General features: G+C 51.4%; 1 protein-coding gene across 3 annotated transcripts in view; it reads right to left on the reverse strand.

Moving 5' to 3' along the window:
- The window catches only part of Adgrd1 (adhesion G protein-coupled receptor D1), a 112,938-nt gene that overhangs the window by 46,688 nt on the left and 38,343 nt on the right, over positions 1-27,907 (reverse strand). For all 3 annotated transcript variants that reach the window (XM_021639838.2, XM_021639841.2, XM_021639840.2), the window contains 4 exons: positions 25,316-25,433; positions 24,354-24,464; positions 22,858-22,933; positions 21,233-21,374 (listed from right to left, as the gene is read on the reverse strand). In XM_021639838.2, coding sequence (XP_021495513.2) covers positions 21,233-21,374; positions 22,858-22,933; positions 24,354-24,464; positions 25,316-25,433 — 447 coding nt within the window. The remainder of the gene's footprint in view (positions 1-21,232; positions 21,375-22,857; positions 22,934-24,353; positions 24,465-25,315; positions 25,434-27,907) is intronic.

Here is a 27,907-nt window from a genome sequence, read left to right on the forward strand (position 1 = left end):
GACCAGCCCTTCCAGGGACCTGTCTTATGTGGGTGAGGCTATCCTAACTACTGAAACAAACTTGCCTAATAGCCACAAAATCTTCAGAACGAGCCGACATCCGTGGGGAGGGAATCAGGCGTCCGCGCCAGACAACATTTACACTTCAGTGCGAAGAATGAGGGCTTGAAGCCTTGTCAATATTCAAGTTGCAGCGCTATGCAGGAATGAAGGGCCGGGGGACAGAGCCTGGAGGAGCCAGACAGCCCAGGGAAGGCCCAGATGAACACACGGTGCTTCCTTCTGTTTCTAAGTCCTCCAGCCATTTCCTCCACAAATTAATTATTCATGCACACGCACACACTCATACACACACCCATATACACACATCCACACACTAATCACACACACTCACATACACACACTCATTCATATTCACTCATACACACACACACACACACACATCCATACACTCACACACGCTCATACATACAAATGCACACTCACACATGCACACACACGCATACTTTCAGACATCAAATGAAATCCTGGTGGGTCAGAAATGAGATAGGAACCACTGAAGAGGGAGTTAAAGGTGTCAGAAAGCAGTTACCCAGGCTGTCAAGGCAGTTTGTGAATCTTGCTCCCAGAACATCAAGATGGTGGACTTCCCTGAGGAGCAGCAGCAGGTGGAGAAGGGAGGTTGCTGCGGAGGGGGCTCACTGACGCCCCAGTTTTAGCAGAGACAATTTCCAGGCGGTAGAAATGGAGGAAGGACATGGCAGAGTCGCCGGTGCAGGGAATCGAAAGAGGAGCTGCCCAGAGGGCGTGGCCCAGAGACCCCACATAGCGATCTACCTGTTCTCAGTGCAGCGCGATCACCAAGTGCCCAGTGGACAGTTGAGAAAGCTACAGTGGGCTGGAAGAACTGCCCACCGGGCAGCACAGCCTGCAGAACACCAGCCAGAAAAGCACAGACCCAAAGTGTGGTGGGTGGGATGTTTTGGAGATGCTGGTCTCCCCCGATAGGCAAAGCTAACTTAGCTGGCAGCAGGTAGCACAACAAAGCAATGCCCAGCCAGACCACAGCAGTTCAACCCCAGAACGCTCTAGAAAATCGCTTATGGCAGGAGTGCAGAGGCCGAGGGCCACTTTAGGAACTGGAGCTGGGGCTGGTTGAAAAGGTGGGGCTGCGGGATTCTGGGTAAGAGGCCCAGTCCTAGTCTTCCTAGCAAGCCGTATCTGTGGCCCAGATGCAACAGACTTTAAATGTGTGCGGTTTCTGTCTGTTGTCTGTCTTTGGGTTTACATCTTTGGGGGTGCAGGTCAGCACAGAGGAGGGGGCTGTCCTAGTGAGGGGCATCAGGAACAAATGGTGCATGGAGATCCGAGTGCAGAAGCACCAAGCTCGTAGGAAATCGAAGAGGCACAAAGTGTTTACACCAGCACAGACCACTACAACTGGGGGGACGAGGAGTGAGCAAGCACAAACGCTCTGCAGAGCAGCCTGAGGCGTTCCATCGAAACTAAACCTAGGTGCAATTGCCGTGGCCCCAGACCCAGATCCATGAATGGCGGAGAGTGCGCACTCACGGCCATCCAAGATGCTCAGAGTGAGTGAAGTTGAGGGACAGGCAACGTTGCAGAAGAGTGCCAGAAGACAGGGTGCGGCTGCAAAATGACACCCTCCAGATCTGACATTGTAGGCTCATGAATTCACAACTACAGGCATCAGGGCTGGGCCAGCACTGGGCAACACAGAGCAGCCCAGTCTGCAATCAGTCAGGGATGGGAACGGAGCTCCTGGGACCTTACCTCTTGCTGCTCAACTATTGTCTATTGACGTATTCTGGAAAGTGTGGAGAGGGAGGGGGGTCACCATGTTCACTTATGTGTCTGCTACCTCGGCCCACTAAACTCCAATAGATGCCTCCAAGTCATGGTGACAAAACAGTCAGTGGGTCACAAAACAAAAAATATAAAAGTGAGAAAAATTTGTGGGGACTAAGGCAGGTAGAATTAACGGTGGGGATTTGGGAGAAGGTAAGGGAGTCAGAGTGGCCAATATGAATTATATACATATATTATATACATATATTTAATATACTGTCATATATATATAATATATAGAATAGATAACACACATATATCTATATGTGCATGTGCATTGTATGCATAACTGTCAATGGACAGATTCAAGTTGTAGGAAAAAAACCTGTCAAAAACTGAACCCGCTCCTACTTGTGACCTGTACTCTACCTCCCCCAAACCAAGTGCCATGAATCAGAGAGACCCACTGTGGGCAGCACACGGATACTCGCCTCCCACTGCGGGTGGGTCTCCATGTCCCCGGAAAAAGGTGATGTTCTATTTATTCACTTTAACGATCACTAACATTCAGAAAAACAGCCATATTTATGGGGTTACCACGGGGTTATGGCTGATTGCTTCTGGGGCATCACCTGTCACTCCCAGGGCACAAAACCCACTTCAGGTCCTCTCCAAAGCACGGGGGTGTTCGGCAAAAAGGCTTTTACTTGAGAGGCATATTTCCCTGCTCAGCAGAGCACTTTAGCAGAATTAAACAGCCCGAACAAAGAAATACATCCAAGAAAAAAAGAAAAACACTTATTGCTGGCAATGACCCAGATGGTGGAGTGCTCAAATAGCAGGTGAAGGGGCAAGACCGTCCGGGTTCCCTGGGCTCAGTCAACATTCGCCACCCACCTCGCCTCCTGGCAGAGCAGGTGCAATTCCAAAGAAAGCTACTAGAAAGGGGTAAACGACTGGGGGGCTATCACCCAGATCTAACAGAGCATAGCCATGGCATTGTTTGTTGGCCACAGAGACGTCAGCTCCAGCCTCCAGCATTGCATGGCGGGGTATCAACCTCAGGATCCTAACCGTGACCTGAGCTGAACTCTGGGGCAGGTGTCTCAGAGCCTGCCCTGCTATATAAGGCAAGTCAGCCCCACCCACTGCCACCTAGACATCAGACAGCTTCCTGTCCAGACACACAACTAGACAGGAAGGTGGTAAGGGAGGGATGGAAATGACCGATGTCAACATGGCCAAGTGAAGAACAAAGAGCCTGCAAGCTTCCAAGGACACGGCTAACCACACCTCCTAGCTACAGCTGCCCCGAGGAGCGGCTGTGCAGATGATAGGGGTGACTTCCATTGAGAAGATGGGGACATCTGCTCTCTAAGAGCCACCAGCGGGCAGCAAGCCCACTGTTCTGGCTGGGACATGCCAAATCCCCAGCTTCCTGCACACAATTCTGGAACCCCGCGTCTCCGGCACACACTCTGCAGATGGAACACGTTTGTTCAGTTCCACAGGGACAAAGCCAGCTGAGGTGGAGCAGAGGCCATTTCCTTGACCACCCAGGGTGACACTCAGTCACCCTACTATTCGGGCTGAGTGCCCAGATCTGCACCTGGTAACAGCCCCACCCCCCACCCCCAGGCTCCGATCACAGACCTAGCTGTATGTGCCTTTGGGACCGGCCCTCCCAACAGGATGGCCAGTCCTGCCGGGTGGTTTGATTCTTTGTCCTTCTGTCCCAGGATCAACACCCCCATGCCTACCTCATCCTTGCAGCTACCCCGATGCCTCTGTCACAGCCAGGCGAACAGCACACAGCCATCATGCTCGTGATGGCTAGCCAGAGATACCTGCGGCCCTGTAAACCGCCCTATGTGGTGAGGGGTAGGGGAAGAGGGCACTTCTGATCTACAAGGTCAGTGTATGGCCTCGAGACAGGCCAGAACACTATTCTAAGCACATCATGGTGGGCACGCTGTGCCGACATTGCTAAAATGAGAAGGAAGCAGGCATCTGGGGCATTTGGGTTTGCCCATGTGAAGCAAACATGGGCACTGCACATCTGAAAGAAGAGAGACCAGGTAGGTGAGACACAACGGAGGAGCCCACAGCAGGCACAAGGTCACATCTGACATCAGGACCCCCATGATCTACTCCCTCTTAAAAGCCAGCCACACAGACCAAGCCTTGCTGGTCACAGTCCTAGGCTCAAGCAGCACTAAAGGCCCCACTCAACAATAAGGGAAACTGAGGCCAGAGACCAAGGCACTTGACCACTGTCTGACAGAAGATCTAACTAAGGCGCCATGGCCTGGTAAGTTCCTGTGCCATTGGCTCCCTCTTCATCCCTCACTTGTCCCTTATGTCTGGTCTGGCCTCTTGTTCCCTTCCTTCTCCCTTCTTCCCCACTTTCCCCCCTGAGCATGAGGAAAAGCCAGACCTGTAAAGCTGACACCGGGGACTGCTGCTGTAGAAGACACAGAGAGGGCTGGTCCTGCCCTCAAACAAGGGGCAGTCTCTCAGCAGACAAGTTCTTTTGGGGAACTATAAAAAGCAGCTGGTTTCACAACCTATGATCATCATGGGACAAACTGCAGATCGCAATGTTGGCCGAGATGGAGCCCCGTGGGCCCCCGCCCTGTCCATCTGAGGAACCTCAAGGTACAGCCAGGCCTGCACATCACTTGCCCATCCAGTTCTCCCCCAAAACCATGTGTGCATGCCAGAGAGGTGGGCAGCCCTGATGTGCATCTGCAGCCCCAGCGTGCAGGACCCACAGAAGATGCCCAGCACTGTCACCAGCTACAGCGTGGGCTGGGCAGACATGAACTCTAAGGGAGGGGAATTAGGACCCAGGCCTGCCAGCCACCACACCTGGCTGAGCAGTAACCCCACACCGAGTGAGCAGGCCTTCTGGGTAACAGGCAGACACCTGTCCTCTCATGACCCAAACTAAGATGTCACGCCATGCCACCTCAGCAACTAAACGGTGCAGTCTACACGCTCTAGGTAGGGCCCCATCGTGTGGGAGGCCCAGGAACCTTATTCAGCAAGACTGCAGGAGAAGCTTGTGGGAGTCTAATCACCAATCCCACCATGCTTTGCTTTCTGAAAGAAAAAAAAAAAAAACAAACTTGTCCCAGGGGTCAAGTCCATGTAAGTTTCCATTCTGTTGTTAAGCAAACAAGCCAGTCTAGAGGAGAGCTAGTCTATAAACCTCAAGGCCAGTCAAACACTTTACGGTTGAATGACTTCTTGTCCCTTCTTGTCCCCCTGCCTGTCCCAGTGGCTCTTCTTGTTCACTTCATCCTGAGTCCACCTTTGTGTCCATGTGATGTCCTCCTGTAGGGCAGAGCTAATGTGGGTCACACATAGCTGACCTTAGCTGCCCAGTATCAAAGCCCTGACCTCAGGGCAATATTCTCTCACTCTCTTGGGGTGATAGAGGCCAACAGACCATTATTTCTTTAGTGTGCTGGGCAGAGGGATGCTCACGTTCTATGAGAAAGCTTGCTGCATTTAGCTGGGCCGTGAGAGCATGATAAGACAGCGCAGTGCCCACGTGCTGCTGGCAAGCAGATTTCTGCTTCCCCAGGGACCTAGAGCCTGGCTTCTACTCCTACTTCTGAGTTTCTCGGCCAAGACAGAGTCCCAGCAAATTCCATTCCTCCTCTGCCATGAGGCTCTCACAGCCCTCCCTATGCTCCCTGTAGGGCTGCAGGAGCGGGTTGTGGGTCTAGGTGGCAATGTTTTGTTAAATATTACAGAGTTAACTTTGCAAGGGCTCTCGATGTTCCTGGGACAGCAGGGACATATATCAGCCTGTCTCTGCACCAAGAGTGTCCTCCTGCCCCTCACCCTCCCTTCCCTCCAGGCCAGCTGAGGCTCCAGCGGAGAGAGGAGCCCTGAATGATCAGGGTACTGACAGGGTTCTGAGCAGTGGGTGAGAGAAGGCCATGCTCTGCTCAGACCCCCTGGGGAATGGAGGGTTGAACACAGTGGCTAGCTTGGCCCACTGTCTATTCCCGAGTGAAGCTTTGTGTGAATCAACACAGCCTGAGCTCATCAGTGGGATGGACTGAGGATCTACTCCCTTAAATCCAGGCTATAGGACCCCAGAACAAAAAGCCTTTCCCGAGCATGTGCACATGGGCGACCACTCCAGTCCTAGGGCTACCACCTGTGGGCTCACATGGATCCCACATATAGGTCCACCCTAGCAGACCCATGGAAGACAGCTAGGAAGACATCACAGGGTGGGTGTGCCTGCCAGAATGGATTGAGAACACTGTAAAGTGTAGGAGTGACCTTGAGGGTGAATAGGCCAGCCCTGCATGCTGTCTGTTCTTTTCTTCCTGGTCCTTAGCGATGTGAACAAGCAGCACATTATCCTTGCTGCCACAGATCCAAGCTGCTCCCACCACCACGGTGGACTGCATACCCTGAACTATGAGTCAAAATAAACCTGCTTCCTCTAAGCTGTTTCGGCCAGGTGTCTGTTCACAGCAATGAGAAAAATAACTAACACAAAGGTAGGAATCCTCCTTAATACAGCAATGCCTTCTGAGCCAGCTGTGAGGTACCTGTGGAACTCAGTGACTTTCCCATCTATAACCCCATGAGGCTAGACTCTAATTGTCACAGCCCTGCTTAATAGCTACATGGCCTCTGAAGGGGCCAGGATCTACTCCAAACTGGAGACTTGATCCAGCTGTGCATTTGTCGGGGGGGGGGGGGTTGTACGGATTAGATCGTGACATAGCTGCTAAGAGCAGGCCACCACCAGAATGGTCACCATGTTGTCTCAGGACCCCCACAAGCATGAGAAGCATCAATGGTTTGAATAACATCACCAAGCTGATTGGACATGGGGACTGTCATCTTGTACTCTCCCCTGGTCTGAAGGAATAGTGTGTATTTACCTTGTGTGTGACCTAAGATACACAACCACACATCAAAGCTGTGACTTCAAAACGTGTTTCCGTTTGGGAGGGAGGGAGAAACGTTAGCCGGAATAAGGAGGAGGAGGAAGGAAAAGGGGAAGGGAAGGGAAAATTCAGAGCTAGTTAAAGGAGGAGGAGTGGGAGGAAAAACGACGAGGGGAAACAAGAACGGAGGGGAGAAAGAGGAGCAAGATGGCATCAGAGTAGTGGAGGCAGGTGACGGATGCACTGGGAAGCTTATGTGCCTGTCCGGTGACCCATCCCACACACCTGCTCTAGACTGCTGGGAGAGCTCAGCAGGTGGGACTCAGCCACCCCTGCAGGCATAAAAGTCTACTCACCCTTCAAGTCATGTCCGCAGATGGAGCCTGACACAGAAGACCAGTGGCTCCACGTGGACATGGTCCCTTGCCAAGCCCTCCCACATCAGTGAAATTTGCAAACCCAGATTTGCTCGTGGTGTCTTTGGGCTCTAAGCCAGGCATGGTGGTTGGCATGCACAATACTCAGAAAGCAGAGGCAGGAGGATTGCTATGAATTTTAAGACTAGCCTGGGCTAATTAGCAAGTATGAGATTTCAGATCAGCCTGGGCTATTAAATGAGAGCAAACGTCAAAACCACCAACCAAATAAAGTAATAAAATAGACATCTGTTAACAATTCAGTTTTAAAGCAGAAAGGAAGAAAGGAAGCCAGGGCCTCTGGGGCAGAACCCTGGCTTGAAGCAAGTGGTGAGGCTATTTCCAGGAGGTTCCAAAAGGGTGGCAGGGAGGGGCTTTGGGCAGGGGAGGCTTTCCTGGGCTGTCCTCACCCTGCCAGAATCACCAGGCTGGTGGCCCCTCCTCACTGTCACCCCAAGAGGAGCAGCAAGCTCCTGCCTGCCAGTTGCAGTTGCCTCTCCCTCCATGGGGGCCTATTTGGGCAAGGTGGGCCTGGCCCCATGGTCTGTGCACACAGATCACATTATACAGAACATTATAGGAATCCATCCTGTCCGGTCCTGCCATTTCCCAGGGTCTTGCATTTTTGCACAGCCTTTTCAACTTTCCTGAAGAGTCTCTGAGAAGCAGACAAACATAAACCCCAACATTCCTCACCGTGAGGCCAGTGCTCGCCCGCAAGTGTCAGCCTGAGCCTCGACCCCTGTGTATGTGTGTGCATGCGCGTGATATATTTAAACATCAGTCACTGTTACACGCACAGTCAGCAATCAGAAGATGGTGTAGGTACTCCCCGAGCTGGGGGTGCAGCTCAGACTTGTTTTCTTCTAATCCCACTGTCAAGGCCAGTAAACCTTTCACCCTCAGCTCTCAGGTCTATTCTTGACTTAGGAAAATGGTCCCTCCATCACCTCTGCTTCATTAGGGGGCGCTACTTCGGTGACTGCCCCTGGGTACTGCTCCTGCCTCATCCACTCCAGAAAGCAAATATTCAATGTGTGCCCCTTGCATCTGTGTGGGAAGAAAAAGAACACAGCCTGCCTGATAGACCTGGTGTCACCAGCAGCCTAGTTCCTCTCTGGAGAAGTGGCCCCAAGCTCCAAAATGCAAGACTAGGCACCCATTGCTGGGTGACAGACAGGTGTTGAACAGGGCTGGGAGACTGGAGGAGTCCCAACAGTGTGGCACCTAAAGGATGGTTTGTCATTGTGACAATGAAGCCAGGTCATCTGCAGTGCTAGTCATTAGAACCATTGGCTGAGACTTAGCTCCATCTCCACGTGCCCTAAAAGCTGGGACAGAAACCACAGCGTGTGGCGTGGGTGGAGGCATGGAGATTCCACTCACGTAGTTACGAAACCCACAAAACCCACAGCTCCTGGGTGGCTTGTGGCTCTGGTGATCCAGGTACCTGCTGTAGCAGTCTGGCAAAAAGAGAGTGCACCTGAGCAGGGTCACACTCCAGAGATGCCAAGTCATCTTTAAAATTCAGATTTGGGGCTGGAGAGATGGCTCAGCAGGTAAAGGGAGCTTGTTGCTATGCCTGAGTTCCATCTCCAAGACCCGCTTGGTGGAAAGAAACAACACCCCCAAGTTGTCTTCTGACCTCCACAGGAACGCCATGACACATGTGCCTCCCTCCTTCCCCAAAGCTGCTTTGAGAAAAAGAAAAGTCCAGGTAAACAAGGAGCACACGGGATCCTTGACAGTACACAGCTTCCCTCTGCAGTGATTTCTGTGTGAATAAATCTCCCGGAGACCAGTTTGCTTTTGTGGAGACGATGAAAATAATTAGGCAAGGAAACAGATCTCATCTACATTGTGATTCCCACCACGTAAGCCTCTGTGCGCATTAGACATCTGTGGAGCTAGACCCAGACCTAGGGAAGTGGGCGGATTTTTCTCCTTTTGTTTTGACCCCCATTAGCATGGTTATAATACAGTTTTCTCTGGGACTTAACAATAGCGCTGTCTCAGTCTCTGCCTCCTGCTGCTCCCCCATTGTCCAGTCTTAGAACAAGTAAGTGGGCCTCCTCTGTGGGGCTGGTGACTGCCCCAGAGCAATCATCCAGGCACCGTGGAGAGAATCTTGTTCAGTGGGGAAGTGGCGGGGGGCTTAGGCTGCGGCTGAGTGTGAGTTTACCTACCAAGACCAGAGCTGCGTTTGAGCGCAGTGCTGTGTCTCAAGGGCTGAACTCCATGCTTTGGGTCTGATTACCTGCCCCCAGCTGACTAGATATCAGGAATAGGGGATTTCCTTTACAGTGGCAGCTCCTACTATGAGCCACATGCCATGCCTGATATGACACACATGTACAAGTGAACACATTAGGACTCACAGGAACATCAGTGTCCACACGGAGAACACAGGTGCCCAAGGTAGGGACATGGCGGGCAAGCCTCCCCAGCTACATGAGGGTGATGAGAGTCAGAGGAACTGGACACCAAGAGGGCAGGAAAGGGCCTCGTGTGTAAAAGCCCCCATGGCCAGAGAAGAAGGGTGGGACGGGAGGGCTAAATGAGAGCTGTCCATGCTACATATGGGCTCCTGAGGGGGCTTGTCCTCACCACACCTGGATCTTAGGGGAGCTGAGGAGGGTTCGCAGCAGACAGAGAGGTGACTGAATCTATCTCTTCCAGGACCCTGTTCTATCATGGAAGAGAGGGTGACAAAGCTGTAGTGTCTCGAGGCCAATGAGGAGGACCCAGAGCACACAGGCAAAGAACACCTCTGTGTTTAGTCATGGGGAGGCCTGGAAGTAGGAACATGGAGGCCCAGGCACAGTTTAGGTTTGTCAAGGCCAGTTAGTGAAGGACGAGCCTCAGGTAAGAGTCACTGTCCACGTTGCTCAGGTGGTGTGGCCTGGCTCACCCTGGACCGGTGTGGCTCGGGTCAGAGAGCTACGTCTAAAGTCTTCTTTCATTCATTTATTCAGTTAACAAACATTGGAAGGGACCCTAGAGGTTGTATTCTTCCTCTCACCATTTCCTCCTCCCCCCTGCCTGTCTCATAGAAGCTGTTTTTTACCAGAGAAAACAGATGAAAACAACAACAAAAAAAGTCACGCAAGTAGGATTGCATGAAGGGAATAAAGGTAGCAAGCATGATATGGTGTGGTTGGGGTGTGTGGCTGGTTCTTGGAGGATGGTTGGGCTGTGGGACAGAATCTGGGAAGGTGGTAGCTATGTGGGGGCCTAGGGAAGAGCATTCCATTCTGGAGGAAGAATGCAAGCAAAGATCCTGATTTGCTCGAGGAAGAGCCAGGAGGAGGCTGTGGTGGTTTGAGGGTGGGAATGTAGAAGCCATAGGGAAAGGTTTTACACACATGGGTGGCATATGTCTCTCTCTCTGTGTGTGTGTGTGTGTGTGTGTGTGTGTGTGTGTGTGTGTGTATGAGTGGTTTTGCCTGAATGTGTGCCACATGCATGCAGTGCCTTACAGAGGCCAGAAGAGGGTGTCAGAGCCCCTGGAACTCAATGGTTGATAGATGCCATGTGGGTACTGGAAACTGACCCCCGATCCTCTACAAGAGCACCAAGTGTTCTAAACCACTAAGCTGCCTCTCCAGCCACATTTTGAAAAGTCCTCTGGGTACTGAGTTAAAAGTGGGGGCAAGTCTGGAAGAGGGGGGCAGCTAGCAGGCTGTGGCTGTCTTATCAGCGTGATGGCAGAGACCAAGCCAAGGATAAAAGATGGGGTCACAGGACTTAGATAGAGCTGGAACTTGGGCCGTTTTCTCCTATGCAGCACTGTTGGCAGAGGGCAGGCTGCCCCACCTGGGAGGCAGAGCAAGCCACACACACTGATGCCCAGGCACACCCTGTGCCTGGCTTCCTACCTCACCCAGCACTCCAGTGACACAGCAGCTGTGGAAATGGGCCCAGGGAAGTTGCAGCTAAATAGCTCTGGCCGGACACTCCCTGTTCACAATCCCAGAGACCACTGTGTGTCCCCACCCTGCGATTAGCCTCTGCGGTCGCCAGTCAACTCTGGCAGAAGGGATGTGCGAGAGCTGCCCGTCCACACACCCATCAGGAATAAGGAGTCAGTGAGCCCTGACTGACAGCCAAAGAAAAAAGATATGAACAGCCCTACCCCGAGCCTCAGCACACCCTGCCTGCCCCCACCTTTATAAAAGTGGGAAGCCAGGTGCACACAGGTCTGCCTCGTAGAGGAATTTTATTTCAGAACCTCACTGTTCTGGCATTCCAAGATCTTCAAGGTCTGTGTGACCCAGCTGGAATACAAACACACCTTTAATCCAGGAGACAGAAGCAAGCAAATCTGAGTTCAAGGCCAGCCTGGCTTAGGGCAAGTTTCAGGTAAAGAAAAGCTTAGGTCCAGGCGTTTTTAATCCCACACTTTAATCCCATGCTTTTAATCCCACACAAGGAAGGTAAAGTTAGTTTGTAGAAGGAAGCACCCATGTTTGAAAGTGATGCCTAGTTGAGTGCAGAAAATGTGATGAATCAGAGAAATACTTGATAGAATAGGATACGCCCAACTCTCACGAGGAGAGAGAGGTAAGCGAAGCTACTTAAGGAGCATCACAGAGAATGAGAGAGAAGAGGCAGTTTTACCAGGACAGTAACAGAGAGATGAATTGCAGAGAACTCAGATCAAGACAGAGCCAGAGAATAAGGAGCCAGAAGATAAGAACAGATTGCTGGAGTTAGTTTGAGGCCAAGCAGAACAATTCAGAGGCTGAGAGAGAAGCCAGATTGAATAAGTCAGCTGGGAGAGGAGTTTGAGCCAGAATAGCTGAGTTGAACCAGCCAGCTCAGAGCTTAGTAAGAACAAGAAAGAGTGAGCTTATTTAGCAGTCAGTCTCAAAGGCTGAAAACATTCTAGGGCTAGGTTAGATGGTACAGAGACCAGAAGCTTCCAGGACTAGGCCTAGGTTAGCAGACAGAGGCACCATTTGAAACAGGCAAATAAAAGTTACTTTTACACCACCATAGCTCATTCTATGGCACACTCAAGCCACACAAGACAAAAGGCAGGCCATGCAGTGATGCCTCCTAATGACTTGCCCACTGAAGGCCGCAGACATCCGCTCAAGCAGTAATGAACTTCAGAGCATCCTCAGAGCTCTCTGACCCTATGGAGGCTTGGGGATTGGTGCTGGTGATGTTTCAGTTTAGCAGAGGTGGACAGATATGAGTTGCTAAAATAAGAAACTTTGGTGAATTCGTGGTCTCTCAGCTAGAGTCAGAGTTGGGGGAGGCCCTGGAGCCCTGTCAGTACAAAGCATTTATAAGCTCCAACTGTGCTCACTGCTGCCCCCAGGTCGCGTGTTCAGTTTGGGGAAAAAAGGGGGGCTGTTTGCAAAGTTCCTAGTTTTCTAGATGCCTGCCCACTAGTGGGGGAGTCCCCGTTTGCTTTGGGCTATGTTGAGGTGCCGAGACAGTAACAAGGAATGCATAGCAAAGCAAAACTGCTTACCTCGTGGCCAGAAACCAAAAGAGAGACAGAGGAGGTGAATAGGGTCCTATTATCTCCTTCAGGGGCAAGGCCCCAATGACCTAAAGACCCTAGTCCTACCATTGCCCACCATCTCCCACCATGCAGGAGAGCAAACTTACAATGGACCTCAAAAGATTCACATGAGAGTCAGGTGCAACAAAAATACCCTTTTTGGAGAACACAAGCAACCACAAATGAGGAATGGCCCTGTGTGGAGAAACACAGGCTGCTTTCCACATATCATGGTGGGAGGTTTGAACGAGAACACTAGAATGAGCTACAAAATCCACCGGCATGCAGAATTTCCAAAGTTGGTGTTAGAATGCACCAGTGACACACTCGGAGAACTTGGAAGAACACACACTACCCAGGGAGGGGGAGGCTGGGAATTTCTTTGCAAAGCTGCAAGAAGTTCCCAAGCCCAGCTGGCACTGGGCAGGGTGGTGTCTGCCTCCACCGTTTGGGGGCTTCAGTGGGGCCCTGAGCATCTGTGTCTAACTCTTCAGGGAGCTTCAAAGGACACCTGGGTGGGGAGCAGCCCCTTTCTGTGAGTCATTATTGCCAGGGTCCTGGGAGACACTCAGCCAGGGCTGAAAGCAGGAGAGGGCAACTGTGCCTTTTGAGGCATGCCTAGAGTTGCCCCGCTGTGCGGTCCCCAGAGCTGGGCCCTAAAGGAAGCCAAATGGTTTTTGTTTCTTCAGCTATTGACCAACATCCCTCAGTGCCCTGATGCACAGTGAGGAAAACCCTACACTGGCCTTAATCTGTGGAGGATGGGAGTGACACCCGTGACATTCCTCTGACCCTCTGAGGATCTTGTCACCTTAAGAAAAAAGGTTTGAACACACATACACACACACACACACACACACACACACACACACACACAATCTCAGCCACCAAATGGAGGAGAAAATAGGAAGACTGTCAGCCCATGCAGTCCTTTTCTCTGTGAAGGACTATGACTGTCTGCCTAAGGTGTCCGCACCCCGATCCTGAGGTAGGAGCAGCTGTCTCCAAAGGGCAAAGGCTCTATGCCAATGACCTTCAAGTGAGGGCTTGAGATAGGAGCGCACCCCTGGATTACTCAGGTGGTCCCAAGTCCTCATGAAGTTCTTGGGAGAGAGAGGTAGCAGGGTCAGAACGGAAGAGGGGGGAGAAGGAGAGACAGGGATGGAATGACTGGTCTGTAAATGGTTCAAAGGAAGCGGTAGAGCGGAGGGTGTCTGTAGAAGCTGGGAAGGCAAGAAGGGAAGTTGCCCTTCTGGGCCTCTCACACCTAGAGTTTAACACAAGGAAACTGATTTTGTACATCAGGCCGCCAGGACTCACGGATAATAAAGCCGTGTTGTTCCAAGCCACTGGGTTTATGTGGATTTGTCACAGCGGCTATGGAGAGCTGGGACGTCTTTCTAGAGGAAACAGTTGACACCCTTGACGATATAGAACTCTTTCACTTGCACAAGGCAAAAAACTGTCAAGATAAAACAGAGCTATGGTGGATTGCAGCAGGCAACGAGCTCTCTGTGAGATGAGGAGGGATCTCAGAAGCCAGTAATGAAGCGAAAAGCATATCACACCCCCCCCCCAAAAAAAAAGAAAATCAAGGCAAGAGTTCATGATCTGAGAGAAGAATGCAGATGGTGGACGCACTCAGGGAAGGGCGCTCGGCGTTGCCAGCAATCAAAGGAACTCAAACAGAAACAAGCAGATGTAAGCCTTTGCCCATCAGACTTTAGAGCTAAGTGGGAAACAGGCTAACGAGCCCCGGTGGTGACAGCGCTGATCTTGGAATCCTTCTGAAGGTACTTCTGCAGCGAACATCAGTCGTTAAGATGTAGATCCCGAAATCAACAGCCCAGGCAAAGCGTGAGGGCTAGCACGGCTTTAGCATAAAGTCACTGAAGTTAGGGAGGTAGAAACGGTCGCTGTGATGGATGGGGAAGGGCAGCACAGCAGCCTAAGGTAGAGGTTTGTCTTGCCAACAGGTGGAGCCCGGTAAATCGGGCATGCATGTAGGGGAGCTCATCACACAGAGACAGCGATTAGACAGCGATTGCAGAGCTTAATGGAAGCGAGCAGGGAGTGCTTCAGACAGCAGCAGAGTTTCTCGGTGACCTCCAGTCAGATGAGATTTCTTGCCCAGGACACCAAAGGGGCACAAAGCCCAAGTCAGGAGTTTGATAAATGGGCTTGCATGAAAATTTAAAGCCAGCCACTCATCAACAGACACCCTGAGAGCAAAAAGGCCAGGCGCAGCAACAGAAGGAGATTGCAATACAAATGCCTCACATCCAGGAAGGGCCAAGAACTGAAAATCAATAAGAAACAAAAGCAGCGACTAGATGGGAAAATAGGGTAGATTCTGTATATATATATACACACACACAGAATATGAGGATGCCTGATAAACACATAAAAAGGTCGCTGGTGTCATAGAGAAAAATAAATGGAAACCAAAATGAGGCAACACAAGCCCCCAGATGGCCAGCCTGGAGAAAATAGTTCCAAATATGATTGACAGGTTCACATGCTCATGGGGGTGCGGGATGGTACCTACTTTGGGAAATGTGATGAATCATTGGTGCTGTTCCTCCATGACACACACATACACACTTGCCCCCGGACCAACAACTAGACTCCCAGGCTCATGCCTAACATGAGTGAACACACACCAGATAGGTCTGGAATGTCCTAGTATGCCCCTACACAGCTCACAGTGGGAGGGGACTGCATGTGGAGTGGGCATTCAGACAGTGGCTGTGTTCTGCCACTCGTGCTGGGGTGAGCTCATTTGGGCATGTCTACTCCATGAGGAATAAGGCACCTGTGGGGACAGGTGGCTTCCTGAGAGGGTGCCACCTGCCCTGACACGTGCTCTTTAGATGGGAGTGAGAGTTCAGTCTGAATTATCTTAACCCCCACAGCTCACATTCTGAGCCCAAGTTCACTGATCTGCTGTCTGTCTCCCTCTGAACATAAACACATACTTGGCTTAAACATCACAAGCAAACTGGAAATGACACAAAATCTGTGGCCATTTAACCAAACAGTTCCACTTCTAAGATGCTGTCCTACAGAGAGACCTGAGTGGGCACACAGCAGTTAATCAGAGCATTGTCTGTTAGGCTGAAGGCTGGGGAAAGCCAGACGCAACAGTGGGGGAGGCAGGGTGTGGGCTATGACACAGCCATGGAAATGACTAGGGCGTTTATGGCAATTGGCCTGGATATTCAGACAGATTGAACCAGAAACTGGGAAAGACAGCATGGCTGGCCTTGCTTCATTTACACAAGTAGGTGTATGTGCCCTGGTCTCCAAAGAGCCCCGTTGGGAGCCCATCAGAGCTCAACGTTCATCATAGATGGATTTTTTTTTAAAGAGCCACATCACAGCACAGTCTGCAAGAGGGGCTACCGGTCCCCAGAGCACCACAGCAGGAGAAGAAAAGGCTTTATTTACATTAGAACAAGACTTCTCACGGAGCCAATAAGATGGCTTAGAGGGCAAAGGTGCTTGCCGCGCAAAACCTGTTGACCCAAATTGGAAACTAACATGTTAGAAGGAGAAAACCGACTCCTGCAGTTTGTCCTCTGGCCTCTGTACACATGGTATGGCACATGAACACATACATACACACAAATAAATAAAATAAATTTAGTTTGTAAAAAGACTTCCTGGAAAAGATCATCCTGAGTGAGGTATCCCAGAAGCAGAAAGACACACAGGGTATATGCTCACTCATAAGTGGATATTAGACATAAAATATAGGATAAACATACTAAAATCTGTATACCTAAGGAAGCTAATCAAGAAGGAGGACTCTGGTTAAGATGCTCAGTTCCCATTCAGGAAGGCAAAGAGGATGGACATGGGAGGAGGGAGAAAACAGGGAACAGGACAGGAATCTACCACAGAGGGCCTCTGAAAGGCTCTACCCTGCAGTGTATCAAGGCAGATGCTGAGACTCATAGCCAAACTTTGGGCAGAGTGCAGGGAATCTTATGAAAGAAGTGGGAGATAGTAAGACCTGGAGGATACAGGAGCTCCACAAGGACAGCAACAGATCCAAAAAGTCTGGGCACAGGGGTCTTTCCTGAGACTGATACTCCAGCCAAGGACCACTCATGGAGATGGCCTGGAACCCCTGCACAGAGGTAGCCCATGGGAACTCAGTGTCCAGGTGGGTTCATAGTAATGGGGACAGGGACTGTCTCTGACAGGAACTAATTTGCCTGCTCTTTGATCGCCTCCCCCTGAGGGGGGAACAGCTTTACCAGGCCACAGAGGAAGACAATACAGCCAGTCCTGATGAGACCTGATAGACTAGGATCAGAGGGAAGGGGAGGAGGACCTCCCTTATCAGTGGACTGGGGGAGGGGCACAAGTGAGGAAAAGGGAGGACAGTGGGATTGGGAAGGGAGGAAGAAGGGAGCTACAGGGGGGGAAACAAAGTGAATAAACTGTAATTAATAAAAGATAAAAATTATTTTAAAAAAGACTTTTCTCTTCCACAACAGATCATAAGGAAATAATAGCTGTAAAACCATTGGTTTTAAATGTTATCCTTTAAGAAACAGAAAAGTGACTGTGCTTAATGATATAAAGCCAGAAAACAACCCAAGCACACCCCAGCAGTTAAAGAATAGGGTGCCCACACAATGGAATGTTACATAGCAATAGCAGCAATCTAGCTGCTTCTACTGCAATGACAGATGGGATTCTCACTTGGGAATCTCCCAAGGCATGCATGGCAGTGTCTGGAGTTGTATTTGGTTGTCATGGCTGGGGACTCAGCTCCAGGCATTGAATGAACAGAGGCTACAGATGTCACAGAATGCCCTACGGCTAGCTTATCAACAGTGTCCACAAATCCCCACATCTCGACAGCATCTTGCTGAGTCAAGAGGCCACAGCTGTTGTAGCAAAGAGGTCTGGTGCTATGGAAATAGGCAACATCTGGATCCCATGCCTGAGGATGCCATGCAGGCCTATTTTCCAGCTCTGAGGGGACACTAGACTGGAGTACTGTCACATGATCCACTAGCCTTTGGCATCTGCTTTCTACACAGTATCCTAGAATACTGGGTAGATGTGTGCTACTTTGCATGGAGACGAACTCCCAGGACCAAAATAGCACTCCAAGAGAAGGTCTGGCTTCCGGCACACTTAGAGGGGACCATGGAATAAAACAGCCAGCCTTGGGGATGGAGTCAAGAAAGATGGTGCAGTGGACTGAGATATAGCATGGCAGATGTCCCTGCAGTCTGGGCGATCCATAGATACACCAAGCCTGGGCAGGCCGTCCATCTACAGAGGGGCAACTCCAAACACTGGCCTCACTCAGTTCATTTATCCTCTGCAGCCTGAGCATCCAGGGTGGCTGACAGGACCCAGTACATTCAGAGTGACACAGGTTTAGGTCATGGGCCCTTTGAGCAGGTTTGCTATGGTATGGGCTGGGGGCCTATCCTGTACCCACCCGCCACCCCTAGAATCCACCAGGTACCTGCTCAGCTGAAAAAATGCCTCTGTCAGAGTGGCCTGTAGGCAAGTCTGTACGAAATTTTCTTGATTAATGATGGGGGAGGGGACTGTGGGTGGTGCCACCCCCGGGACAGAGAGTCCAGGGAGAGAGAAGAAAGTTAACTGACCATGAGAGCTTGAGCACCAAGCTAGGAAGCAGTGTTCCTGTGTGGCCTATGCCCTCAGTTACTGCCCTGGCTTCCCTTCATGATGGGTTGTGATCGGGACTCCAAAGAAACCCTTTCCTCCCCAGCTTGCTTACGGTTGTGGTGTTTATCACCGCAATAGAAAGCAGACCTGCACAGGTACCCCCACCCTCAAGATCCTGGAGAGCCCACACCAACCATACTCCATGACAATAAAAGAGAGCCCCTCTGCCTGGAACCCCAACCTCACCCTGGATGTGCTTGGACATGTTAGAAGATGGAGCTGTGACCCCTGACCCATACTTTATGGACACAGCTGGGGGAGACAAGTGCTGAAGCCTTCCCCTTCCCTTCCCCCCTCCCCAGCTCCCTCTGTTCTTTCCCATCAGCCCCCAAAGAGGACACAATATAAATTGCTCCATGAAGCTGCAGCAGCCCTTCTACGCATCCTCTGGAGGCCAGCCTTAACCTTCAACCAAACCAACAAACAAAAACAAACAAACAACAACCAAAATCCACACAAAACAAAACAAAAACCAAACTCTTAAGACTGTCTTTAATTACTGTTCTCTTCTGATAGGATATAAATTCCCTACAGTCTCTCTTTAAGGCACAATCCCTCATTCAAGCTCTTTGTTAAAAATAACTCCAGCAACCGACCATTAAGCCGGGAATGTGTCTTAGCCTACCCTTCTGGGTTCCCCCCGCCTCTGGTTTGCAAATTGGCACCTCCCCAGAACTTCACAGAAGAGCAGAGTCTTCCACAAGACTAACACCAACAGCACTGGGAGGGCCAGACCTGTAATAATCTTACTGCAGTGGAAGGCCATCCCCTCCTGTCAGGCTGGCTCCCTGGGATGGGAGGTTGGGGGATGGAGAGGGCAATGGCAGAGAGCCCATCATTATTGCCTTCTTTTCTAAAATTACATTTTTTTACTTACTTATTTAGTGTGTGTGTAGTGGGGAGTGGGGGGGGGGTTTAAAGGATACCTTACAGGAGTCAGCTCTGTCTTTCCACCATGTGAGTCCCAGGCATCAAATTCAGGTTGTCAGGTCTGGTGGCAGTGCCCCTATCTGCTGAGGAGACTCCCTGACCCCACCACTACCTTAAGTAGATTCAACACTTGAGACAGTCCAGACTTCTCCTACTTTTGAGAGAGAAGCGCGTACGTCCCCTGAACAGACAGCCCACTCAGGTCAGTCTGCAGCTCTTCACCAGCTCCTTGGAAGCCTTGGTCTTCTGAGCTGTCGTGCCACGCCCCCTCCCTGAGCACACCCCACCTCCCACCCCTCACCTCTTCACCTGTTCGCCATCATCTCCTTTCCAACAGGACCAGTCAGTGCCCGTGCCACCCTCACCCCCCTGTGAAGGTGTGGGCCCGTCTGCTGCCTCCCTCTGAGCATTCCAGTGAGTAGGACAGCCCTCTTAAACCTGCTTCCTTCGCCTACATTCAAGTCAGCGTGTGCTGGGCAGGGCAAACATCTGGGTTCAGAACTCTTGTTTTTTAGTGCTGCTGAAGTGCCTCGTAAGACCCTAGTGACCTTAGTGGGATAATCAGTCTTCGAGACTCTGTGTTAGTCTGTCCTTGACCACTTATTAAACTTCATCTGAAGCGAGTCACACGTACACACACACACACACACACACACACCCTCAAGAGAAATGGAGTGAAGCTATCGTCTGTCACTGCTACCCTCCCGGGATGACAACCTGAGAGACTTCTCCTGTCCTCTCTCTCTGTCTCTCTGTCTCTGTCTCTCTGTTCTGTCTTTTTGCAGATGGGTACAGTGTTTCCAGAGCACTGGGCGGATCTTTACATGGCAAACCCAAAATTCTCAGAGGAGGCTGTTGAATCCTGGGAGCCCCGTAATCGGGTTAGGGAGCAGGACCAGGCAGGACCCCGAGGAGAACAGACCAGCCTTGCAGACACTTTCAAAACAAACAAGAGGGAGAAGAGCAGGAACTGCTCCCTAACAAAAGGGGAGAGGAAATGACACCAGAGCAAACATGGAAACAAACTCTTGTGTTTAAACATCTTGGATTTCTCAGCTCGAGCCAGGCTGAGTGCATGCAGGCCCACGTGCACACATAAGCAGACGCACAAACGGGTGTGCCCTCCTTGGTGCATGGATACCAGGAAGCCCTGGTTCTGAGCCTTGTTGTCTGCCCTCTGCTCTCAGGGGCTCTTATCCCACCCTCCTGTTCCTCTTTCTCCTGTCAGCAGAGAGCATCCCTGACCGTTTCCCAGCATGCCTCCTCTTGCCCTTGTGATATCTGCTTTCACCTATGGGTTCCCTCTCCAGAAGCTTCACCTAGGACAGTGAGATTCCCAAGACCTCAGGGATGCCCTACTGTGTGTGCTCTGCATCACCCTCAAGATGCTAGGTGCCGGCTGCAAGTATAAGAAGACATTGTGTGAGTTGAGTGTGCACACACATCCACATGGGCATATTAGGAACCTCACATCCCATCTCTGCCATTCTCACCCACAGGCAGAGCCACATAAAGATGAGAGAACCTCAGTGCGAGTAAATGCATGGGGGCAAACAGCTCATCCCTCCAAACCCAAAGCACAGAGGCGTCGCTCTCAAACTCTGCAGCAGCGCATGGCAGAGCTCAGCTCTGCATCTTGCCTACACCCTCATGCCTGCTAAGTGACATGCCACCTAGCCCAGCTGTCCCTCTACTCTGAGCAAAATGTTTCCACAAGCCAGGGGTATACCCATAAGAGCTGCACTCTCCTTGGAGAGCCACAGCGAGGACCCCAGAGGCCACTTCACTCAATGTCAGCCCACGTGTCATTGGCAAGGCTCAGCTGTGGTCCAAGAACAAAATTGTAAGGAGATGGACTCTAGGGAGCAAAACCATAACCAGAGCCAGTGAGGGGGATGCCTTCCACTCACCAGTTTGTGCCTGAGATGGACAGTGATCAGAGGCGAGCCGGATAGGTTCTGGGACAGAGTTGGGGGTGGGGTCACCTCCAGGGAGATCAGGCGGCTGGCGACGGACAGCAGGCAGTCTCTGCAGTTCACAGCCTCGGGAATCCTTGGGAGTCAGTGGAAATGGGTCACAAATGGGGACTGAGGGAGGGGCACAGCTAGACCCTGCCCTTGAAGGCAAGTATTCTGCAGTCAACAGTTAACCCTACATCTGGAACTAGCCTCTGGCTAAGCATGTTAATTCTGTGCCTCGGTTCTACCCTCTAGGAAGTGTGACAGCCTCTCGGGAGATGAGACTGGGAAAGACCTCAAAATATAGCAGGGAATGCAGAAGACCAGGTCTGTGCCCCCAGGCTTGGCGTCTCAGGACATTTACTGCCAGACTACGTAACCTCAGGCCCTTACTTGTCCCATCTGAACCTAACTTTCCCCGTTTACACAAACGCACGGTCATCACACAAACATGCTTCTGGGTAAGTCTACTGTCTCGTTGCCTCCTGCCCATCACTTTCCTCACGAAGGCGTCTTGGTTCCCTCAGTTTATTCGGCTGGTCCCTCTTCCTCCCCTCGGCCACACACTCAGAGCTGAGTCCACGGCGCTGGAGCAAGCCCTGCCATCTAGAACTGTGCTGGGCAGCACAGCACATGGCTCGACTACGTGACAGTCGAGGATGAGGTCACACCCAAGAACCTTTCCACGGAATGGAGAGACTAAGGAAGGGAGTGCTGGGACAGAGTGTCACTCCTCTCTGCTGGATGTCAGCCCTGCAGGACAAGCTCTCTCTGACTTAAAACTGTAAGGAGACTGACTGCGTGCCGGAGAAGGAAGACCAGCCTGGAAAGAGCCTAGAGACGGGATCTGTCAGTTGGGCAGCTGGACCACGGTGCTCCTGAAGCTCAGAGTATCTGACAAGTTTCCCGTTTGCTTAAAACTTCTCAGACTAGATTTCTCCGCCTCACTCTGCTCTGCCACAGCCCTATTCCTGACGTGGAGTTCTGAGGTTGAAATGCTGTTCATGGCCAAGGTCAGGGATGGAAGACACAGTGAGAAACCTGTATGAATCACTGTGCACAAGTTTGGCTTGGGGCGGGGCCTGGTAAGCTTGATATGTGAATGACCCCGGGGGAGTTTAATTATGTGCATGAGCTTCCTGCTCTCCTCATACCAACTGTATGAGGAAGGAATGGGGAGAGAGAGGGAGACAAGAAATCTTCCCAAGGGAGATATCATAAAGGCAGGTCAGCTACCTTCCCATTCTAGAGATGTGCAAATTGAGGCTCAGAGAGCTTCATTCATCATGGGTCCCAGGTGATTGTTAGCCCAGGGGGTGTTGATGAGGTCTCTTGCCTGTGTCTGAATATAGCTGACCTGGCTGCCCCAGAGCCTGCTGGATCCTACTTGACAGAGTTCCCTAGTTTTCTCCAAAGGGCCAGAAGCCCAGCCTGGCTTGAATAGTGAGGCAGCAGGTGCTAAAATTTTCTAACAAAAAGACACGCTTGTGTGTGGCAGTGTGGGTGTCACCTCCTTTGGCCATCCAGGAAACATCCACACCTCTCCCTGTCCCCCGACATCACTGTACAGCACTCACCTTGTGCTGGCTGGGGGAATGTTGTTCAGGTAATAGTGCATGGAGTGGTAGAGAAGGCCGACGATGGTGGTCCAGGCTGGGGACAGAGCACAGATCAGATGCCCGTCAACACTCACTCCAGTTACGAACAGGGCATGTGCAGAACCACACACACAGTGGGGGATGGAGGCAGTGATGACTCGGGGTGGGGGTGGGGAGGAAGGGAGGGCCACAGAACAAGGACAAAGCAGCATGGAAGCTGTGCTGGTCCACTGTGCTCGGCTGCCATGATGACCTCCTGCCTTGTCCCTGATGCCCTTTCTAGACACAGGTGCTGAAACCCGCCCAGGACACCATAGACCCTCAGGGGCAGAGGACTCTTCATGGGCTGCCAGCCCAGCAATGAGTGTGTCTCGGTCAGTCTGCTCACACTCAAGGGAGGGTTGAAGGCTGTAGCAGACCCAGATGGCTGCAATGTGTCCCTTGCCCCTTATTACAATCAGAACCAAATACTCAGCTTTTCTTTCACTCCACGGGTGTTGAGAACACTCAGCCATGAGTGGCTGATTTTGTGAGCTCTTCCTACTGTCGACTCAGGACTCGTTACACATCCTGCACAGTGATTCATACACCATTTGCCTTGTAAGCTCAGAAAGCAGGCATTGTAATTGCCTGGCACAGATAAGGTCAGCAGCGTGCCCCAGGCCACACAGCCAGCAGTGGGCTAGGTTGGGGTTCTAAACAGGGTTTGGGCTGGTTGACAGCAAGTGTTGAGAACACGGCCTCTGGCCATCCTGGAAACCCGGTTACTTCTGATGCAGCCTGCAGTGGAGGCTGGAAGTATAAGACCCTATGCAAGGCTGCTGGGTGGCACATGTCTCCTGAGAGCAGGATACACTGAGTCTTTGCCAGGAGAAGATGGCAGTCTCGGGTACCTGTCCTCCAGCCCAAAAGATAGGTCCTTGTAAGGAGAGGGGTTGTGGGGCAGGGCTGGACCTCTGTCCGGGCCCTCTAGCGGGAGGAAGTACAGCAATCCTCAACTGTGAGTGAACCCAAGAAGAAAGGATCTACATAGAAGATGCCAGCCAGATTTGGCCAGAGTTGCCCAGGCTCTGGAGTGCCCCGGCCTACACCAGATACCCTTGGTTACCCACTCATAATGAGACTTGATTTGGGCCTCTCCTGGAACAGTTTCTGGCTCCCCTATACAGACATACCTAATCCGTGGCTACCTTGAACCAGGAGGGAAGGTGCCCCATCTACTCATTGTAAACTAACCAGGAGCTGAGCAGATCTGGAGACACGCAGTACTCTGTGTGGTGGGCCGGACTCATAGGATCATAAATTTCCAGGGCTCCACTCCAAGTCCCAGCTCAGTCGACAGGGTGTCGTGGAATAATGGTAAGGTGTGCTTTGCAGCAGAGCCTTCTCTGGGAGCAGCCAACCCCACCCTCCTGTGGGAGACACTCCATCGGGGAAGACACCACCGGAGGGCCTGAGAAACCACATCCACTCACCTTGGCTGTGAAGGGCCTCTCTTGGAATCTCAATGTAGCTGTGCCCATGGGCTGGGAATCTATAGTGGGGGGCACTCAGCGCTGGCGGAAGGACCTTAGCTATGGAGAAATCTGAAGGAGAAGTGGACACAGAGAACAGGGTGAGCAGGCCTCTGGCGGGAGAGATCCTGGCCTTCTGCAGCCCTCTAGCTCTAAGCACTCAGCCTCCTAGTAGCCGTGATGCCAGAACCCATGAGGGTGAGGGAGACTGTGGTTATCTAAGCCTCTGGGGCACCCTGTCAGAAAAGGAAGAATAAAAACACGTGTGTGTGTGTGTGTGTGTGTGTGTGTGTGTGTGTGTGTGTGTGTGGTGGGAGTGGCTTGGCAGACAGGCAGCCCCAAAAGCTGCCTCTGGCGGCAGATGAGCTCCTAGACCATGATAGCATGCTGTGTGATGCCACCGCTCTGAAGTGTCCTCAGAGACTCAAAGCAAAGAACGCATGCTTGTCTGTGGGGACCTGACACATCCTGGGAAAGCCAGGCTGCTTCCTCTGAGATGCCCCATTCTGGCATTCACCCAGACTCACATTCTGGCCTCCTTGGCTCCTCCTCCAATGACCCTCTTCACCCACACCAAGGCAGAGAGCATCCCACTGAGATGTTTAAGGACCCAGGGGCTCAAGGTAGTTGAAGTCCCCCTTCCGTTTGAGCCCGGATGACTCTCATGAGACACCTACAGCTCCCACGTTATCGTGACTGCTTACACAGTCCTGTGTGGTGGGCCCTGTGGACCAGCACTTCTAATCTAATTCTAACACGTTTTCCTTCAAAAATGGGATTTTGCACAAGGCGCCGGCGCCCAGAGAAATAGTGGTTTATCACAGCTGCTATGTGAGCCTCAGGCAGTGTGAAGGCCAGTGGCCTGCGCAGCTGACACTCTTTCTCCAAAAACCTCCACTCCTCCCCAATCTGATAATGGCTACCTGCCATGGAGGAAGAGCCTGTGAGGGTGACGTGGGTTTCTCTGGGCTGCAGATTGGATGATATGTGGCCCATGACGGTGTCAATGGTGTCGACCAGGCCCAGCACCATGCTGTTGTCCTGCAAGCAACACAGACATGAAACTCTGAGGACTGCCACCCTCAGCATCGCTTGAGATGGGCACATCAAGATCCCAGGGCTTCACTTTCCCATGATGCTTATAAGAGAGAGAAAATCGCCTAACTTCCCCACTACGGAGCCTGGGCAGTGTCCATGTACCTGATGAGTTCACGGAGCATGGACACAAGTCAAAGCGGGCCCAAGGTCGTGACGTTAGCTCCTGAGTGATCAGAGAGCCCAGGCTCCTGTGTGTAGCTCTCCTGTGAAGCCTCCAAAGACCTGGACAAGCCTTCTGTCTGCCCATGCTTTGGTCTTACAGATGATGGCCCTGAGTCCCCTGAGGCAAGAGGACACCAGCGATTCTTTTCCACCCTGAATGAGGTGGCAGCCTGTTGGGAGGTACCAGCCCCCAAATCCCTGCTGGCCTCCTTGACTTCCCATCCAATAGCCCTCTTTACCTATTCTGCATCTTTAAGGCAGAAAGGACACCACTGGATTCTATCCACAGGGAGACAGGTCCCTCCTTGATTCACAGCCTCTGCTGCCAAATCTGGGATCTGTGTTCACGTCAGGGTTCATGTCCACCTTGGTCTGATGTCTTGGACCTCAGACACCATGGCAAGCAAGAACAGTTGTCTCAGCCCCCTGCCCCATCCTGCCTGGCCCAGTTCTGTCTACCCCCCCCCATCTTCTCCCACCCTTTCTTAGACAGCATCTGTCACTGCTGAGCTCTCAGCACCCTCTCACAAACACTCCAGGAGGGCCTACTGAGGCGGAACCAGACGCACAGGCCAATTTTAGACATTGTCTCTTAGGCCCGTGGTCTGATTCCAATCAGCACGTCTGTGTCTTTGGCACACAGTTCTACAGGGAGCAGCGATTCATGCATGCCCTTCTTGTCAATGCTCATAAGCTTGCCTAAGCCTGGATTGTTTCATAATTATTCATATTTTGCAGCAGATTTGCATATTTTACATTCAAAGAAATTTCATTTAAATCAATGAAGAAAATCTATCGGTCCGAGGTCTCCACTGGCTGCCGTCCCTCTATTGGCTGTCCCCACTGGCTATCTTCCCTTTCTGACTGCAGTTTGTACACAAAGTGCCTTAGAAACCTATCCCTGGAGGTCTACACTTCTTGAAAAGGAATGTGTTTCTATGTAAGCCTGTGTCGCTCTCGCATTCTTGACCCCCTTCCCTTCCCATTTGCCAGTGTTATGCAATCTCATTTCACACGAAACTGTCTAATAGAGGGCTCACAGCGTGCAAACCCTCATGCCATCTTACTAATAAGGTGAGAATTGCCTGTCCCTTCTGCCTCTCAACCATGCAAAAACCTTTAAATGTTTGAAATGAGAAGGGTTCAAGAGAGTGAGCCCTCCCGCATACTGATATAATCAGGGCCCCTTCTGGTGCTTGGGAGCCTTCATCTTCTGCTCTCATTGCACCGCTGGAAGCCATGTGTGGCAAGGAGCTGGCCGGAACTGAGATCCCTGAGCCACTGCATAGACTCTGACTGTCTGAGAGGTGAATGCCCACTATGCTAAGTCACTCTGAGGTGGGGGCTTTTGTTGCTGTAGCATGGTCTGTACTGACCTGACTAACAGAATAAAGAGCTCCTTGGCCAATGTTCTTTTTCCCCCTTTTCCCCATTTTTGCGTGGATATGTGGTATGCATGTGTGTACATGTTTTTGCCTATGTGTAGGTATATATGCGCACATGTTCTTATGTGCCTGTAGGGCCTAAGGTTCATGTTGAGAATCAGCCTAAATAACTCTTCCACCTTGCTCATTGAGAGAGGGTCTCTCAGTCAAACTCAGAGCTCACCAATACAGCTAGCCGTCTCGCTCTGGGGATGCCCTGTCCCTGCCCTCCCAGGTTGGAGTTAAGGGGAGCTGCCATGCCCGCCCAGCATTGGTATGGATGCTTGGAAGCTGAGCCCCGGTCTGCATGCTTGTGAGCTCTCCCTTCAACACTCCATCTTGGTAAAAGCTCTTGATAGAATTAAGGACAAGCACATCCACCAGATGTCTGTAGAAATGTATGTGCGTGAGTGGGCTGTGGACCAGACTCTGGGGTTATATGAGGTTGCTCTGCTTGAAGGTCCCGGGTGATTCTTATCTTAGATATTTTTATCATCTGCCGTCGCCACAACTGTTCATCGCCTCTTCTCATGTTTTTAAAGAAGTGGTATCAATAAGATGGTTGGAAATCAAAGGCAAGCACTCCGTTCTGCTTCCTGAATTTTGAGCACAGGGGGACAAAAGCCTTTCATTTTCTCTTTAATCATGAAGCACACTTTTGTACTCTGCCATCTCACACTCGATCTGCTGATCTTCAAATGCCAAATATGGCTCTTATGACTATTCAAGAATGCAAAACAAAAAAAAATACATTGTGTGAAATGACAAGGAAAAGGTCAGCCTTCTGGAAGAGCTGTTCCCTTTCCCAGAGGCGGTGGCATAGAACTGAGG

The sequence above is a fragment of the Meriones unguiculatus genome, chromosome 4, assembly GCF_030254825.1.
Source record: "Meriones unguiculatus strain TT.TT164.6M chromosome 4, Bangor_MerUng_6.1, whole genome shotgun sequence".
In the NCBI taxonomy this organism is placed as follows: Eukaryota; Metazoa; Chordata; class Mammalia; order Rodentia; family Muridae; genus Meriones; species Meriones unguiculatus.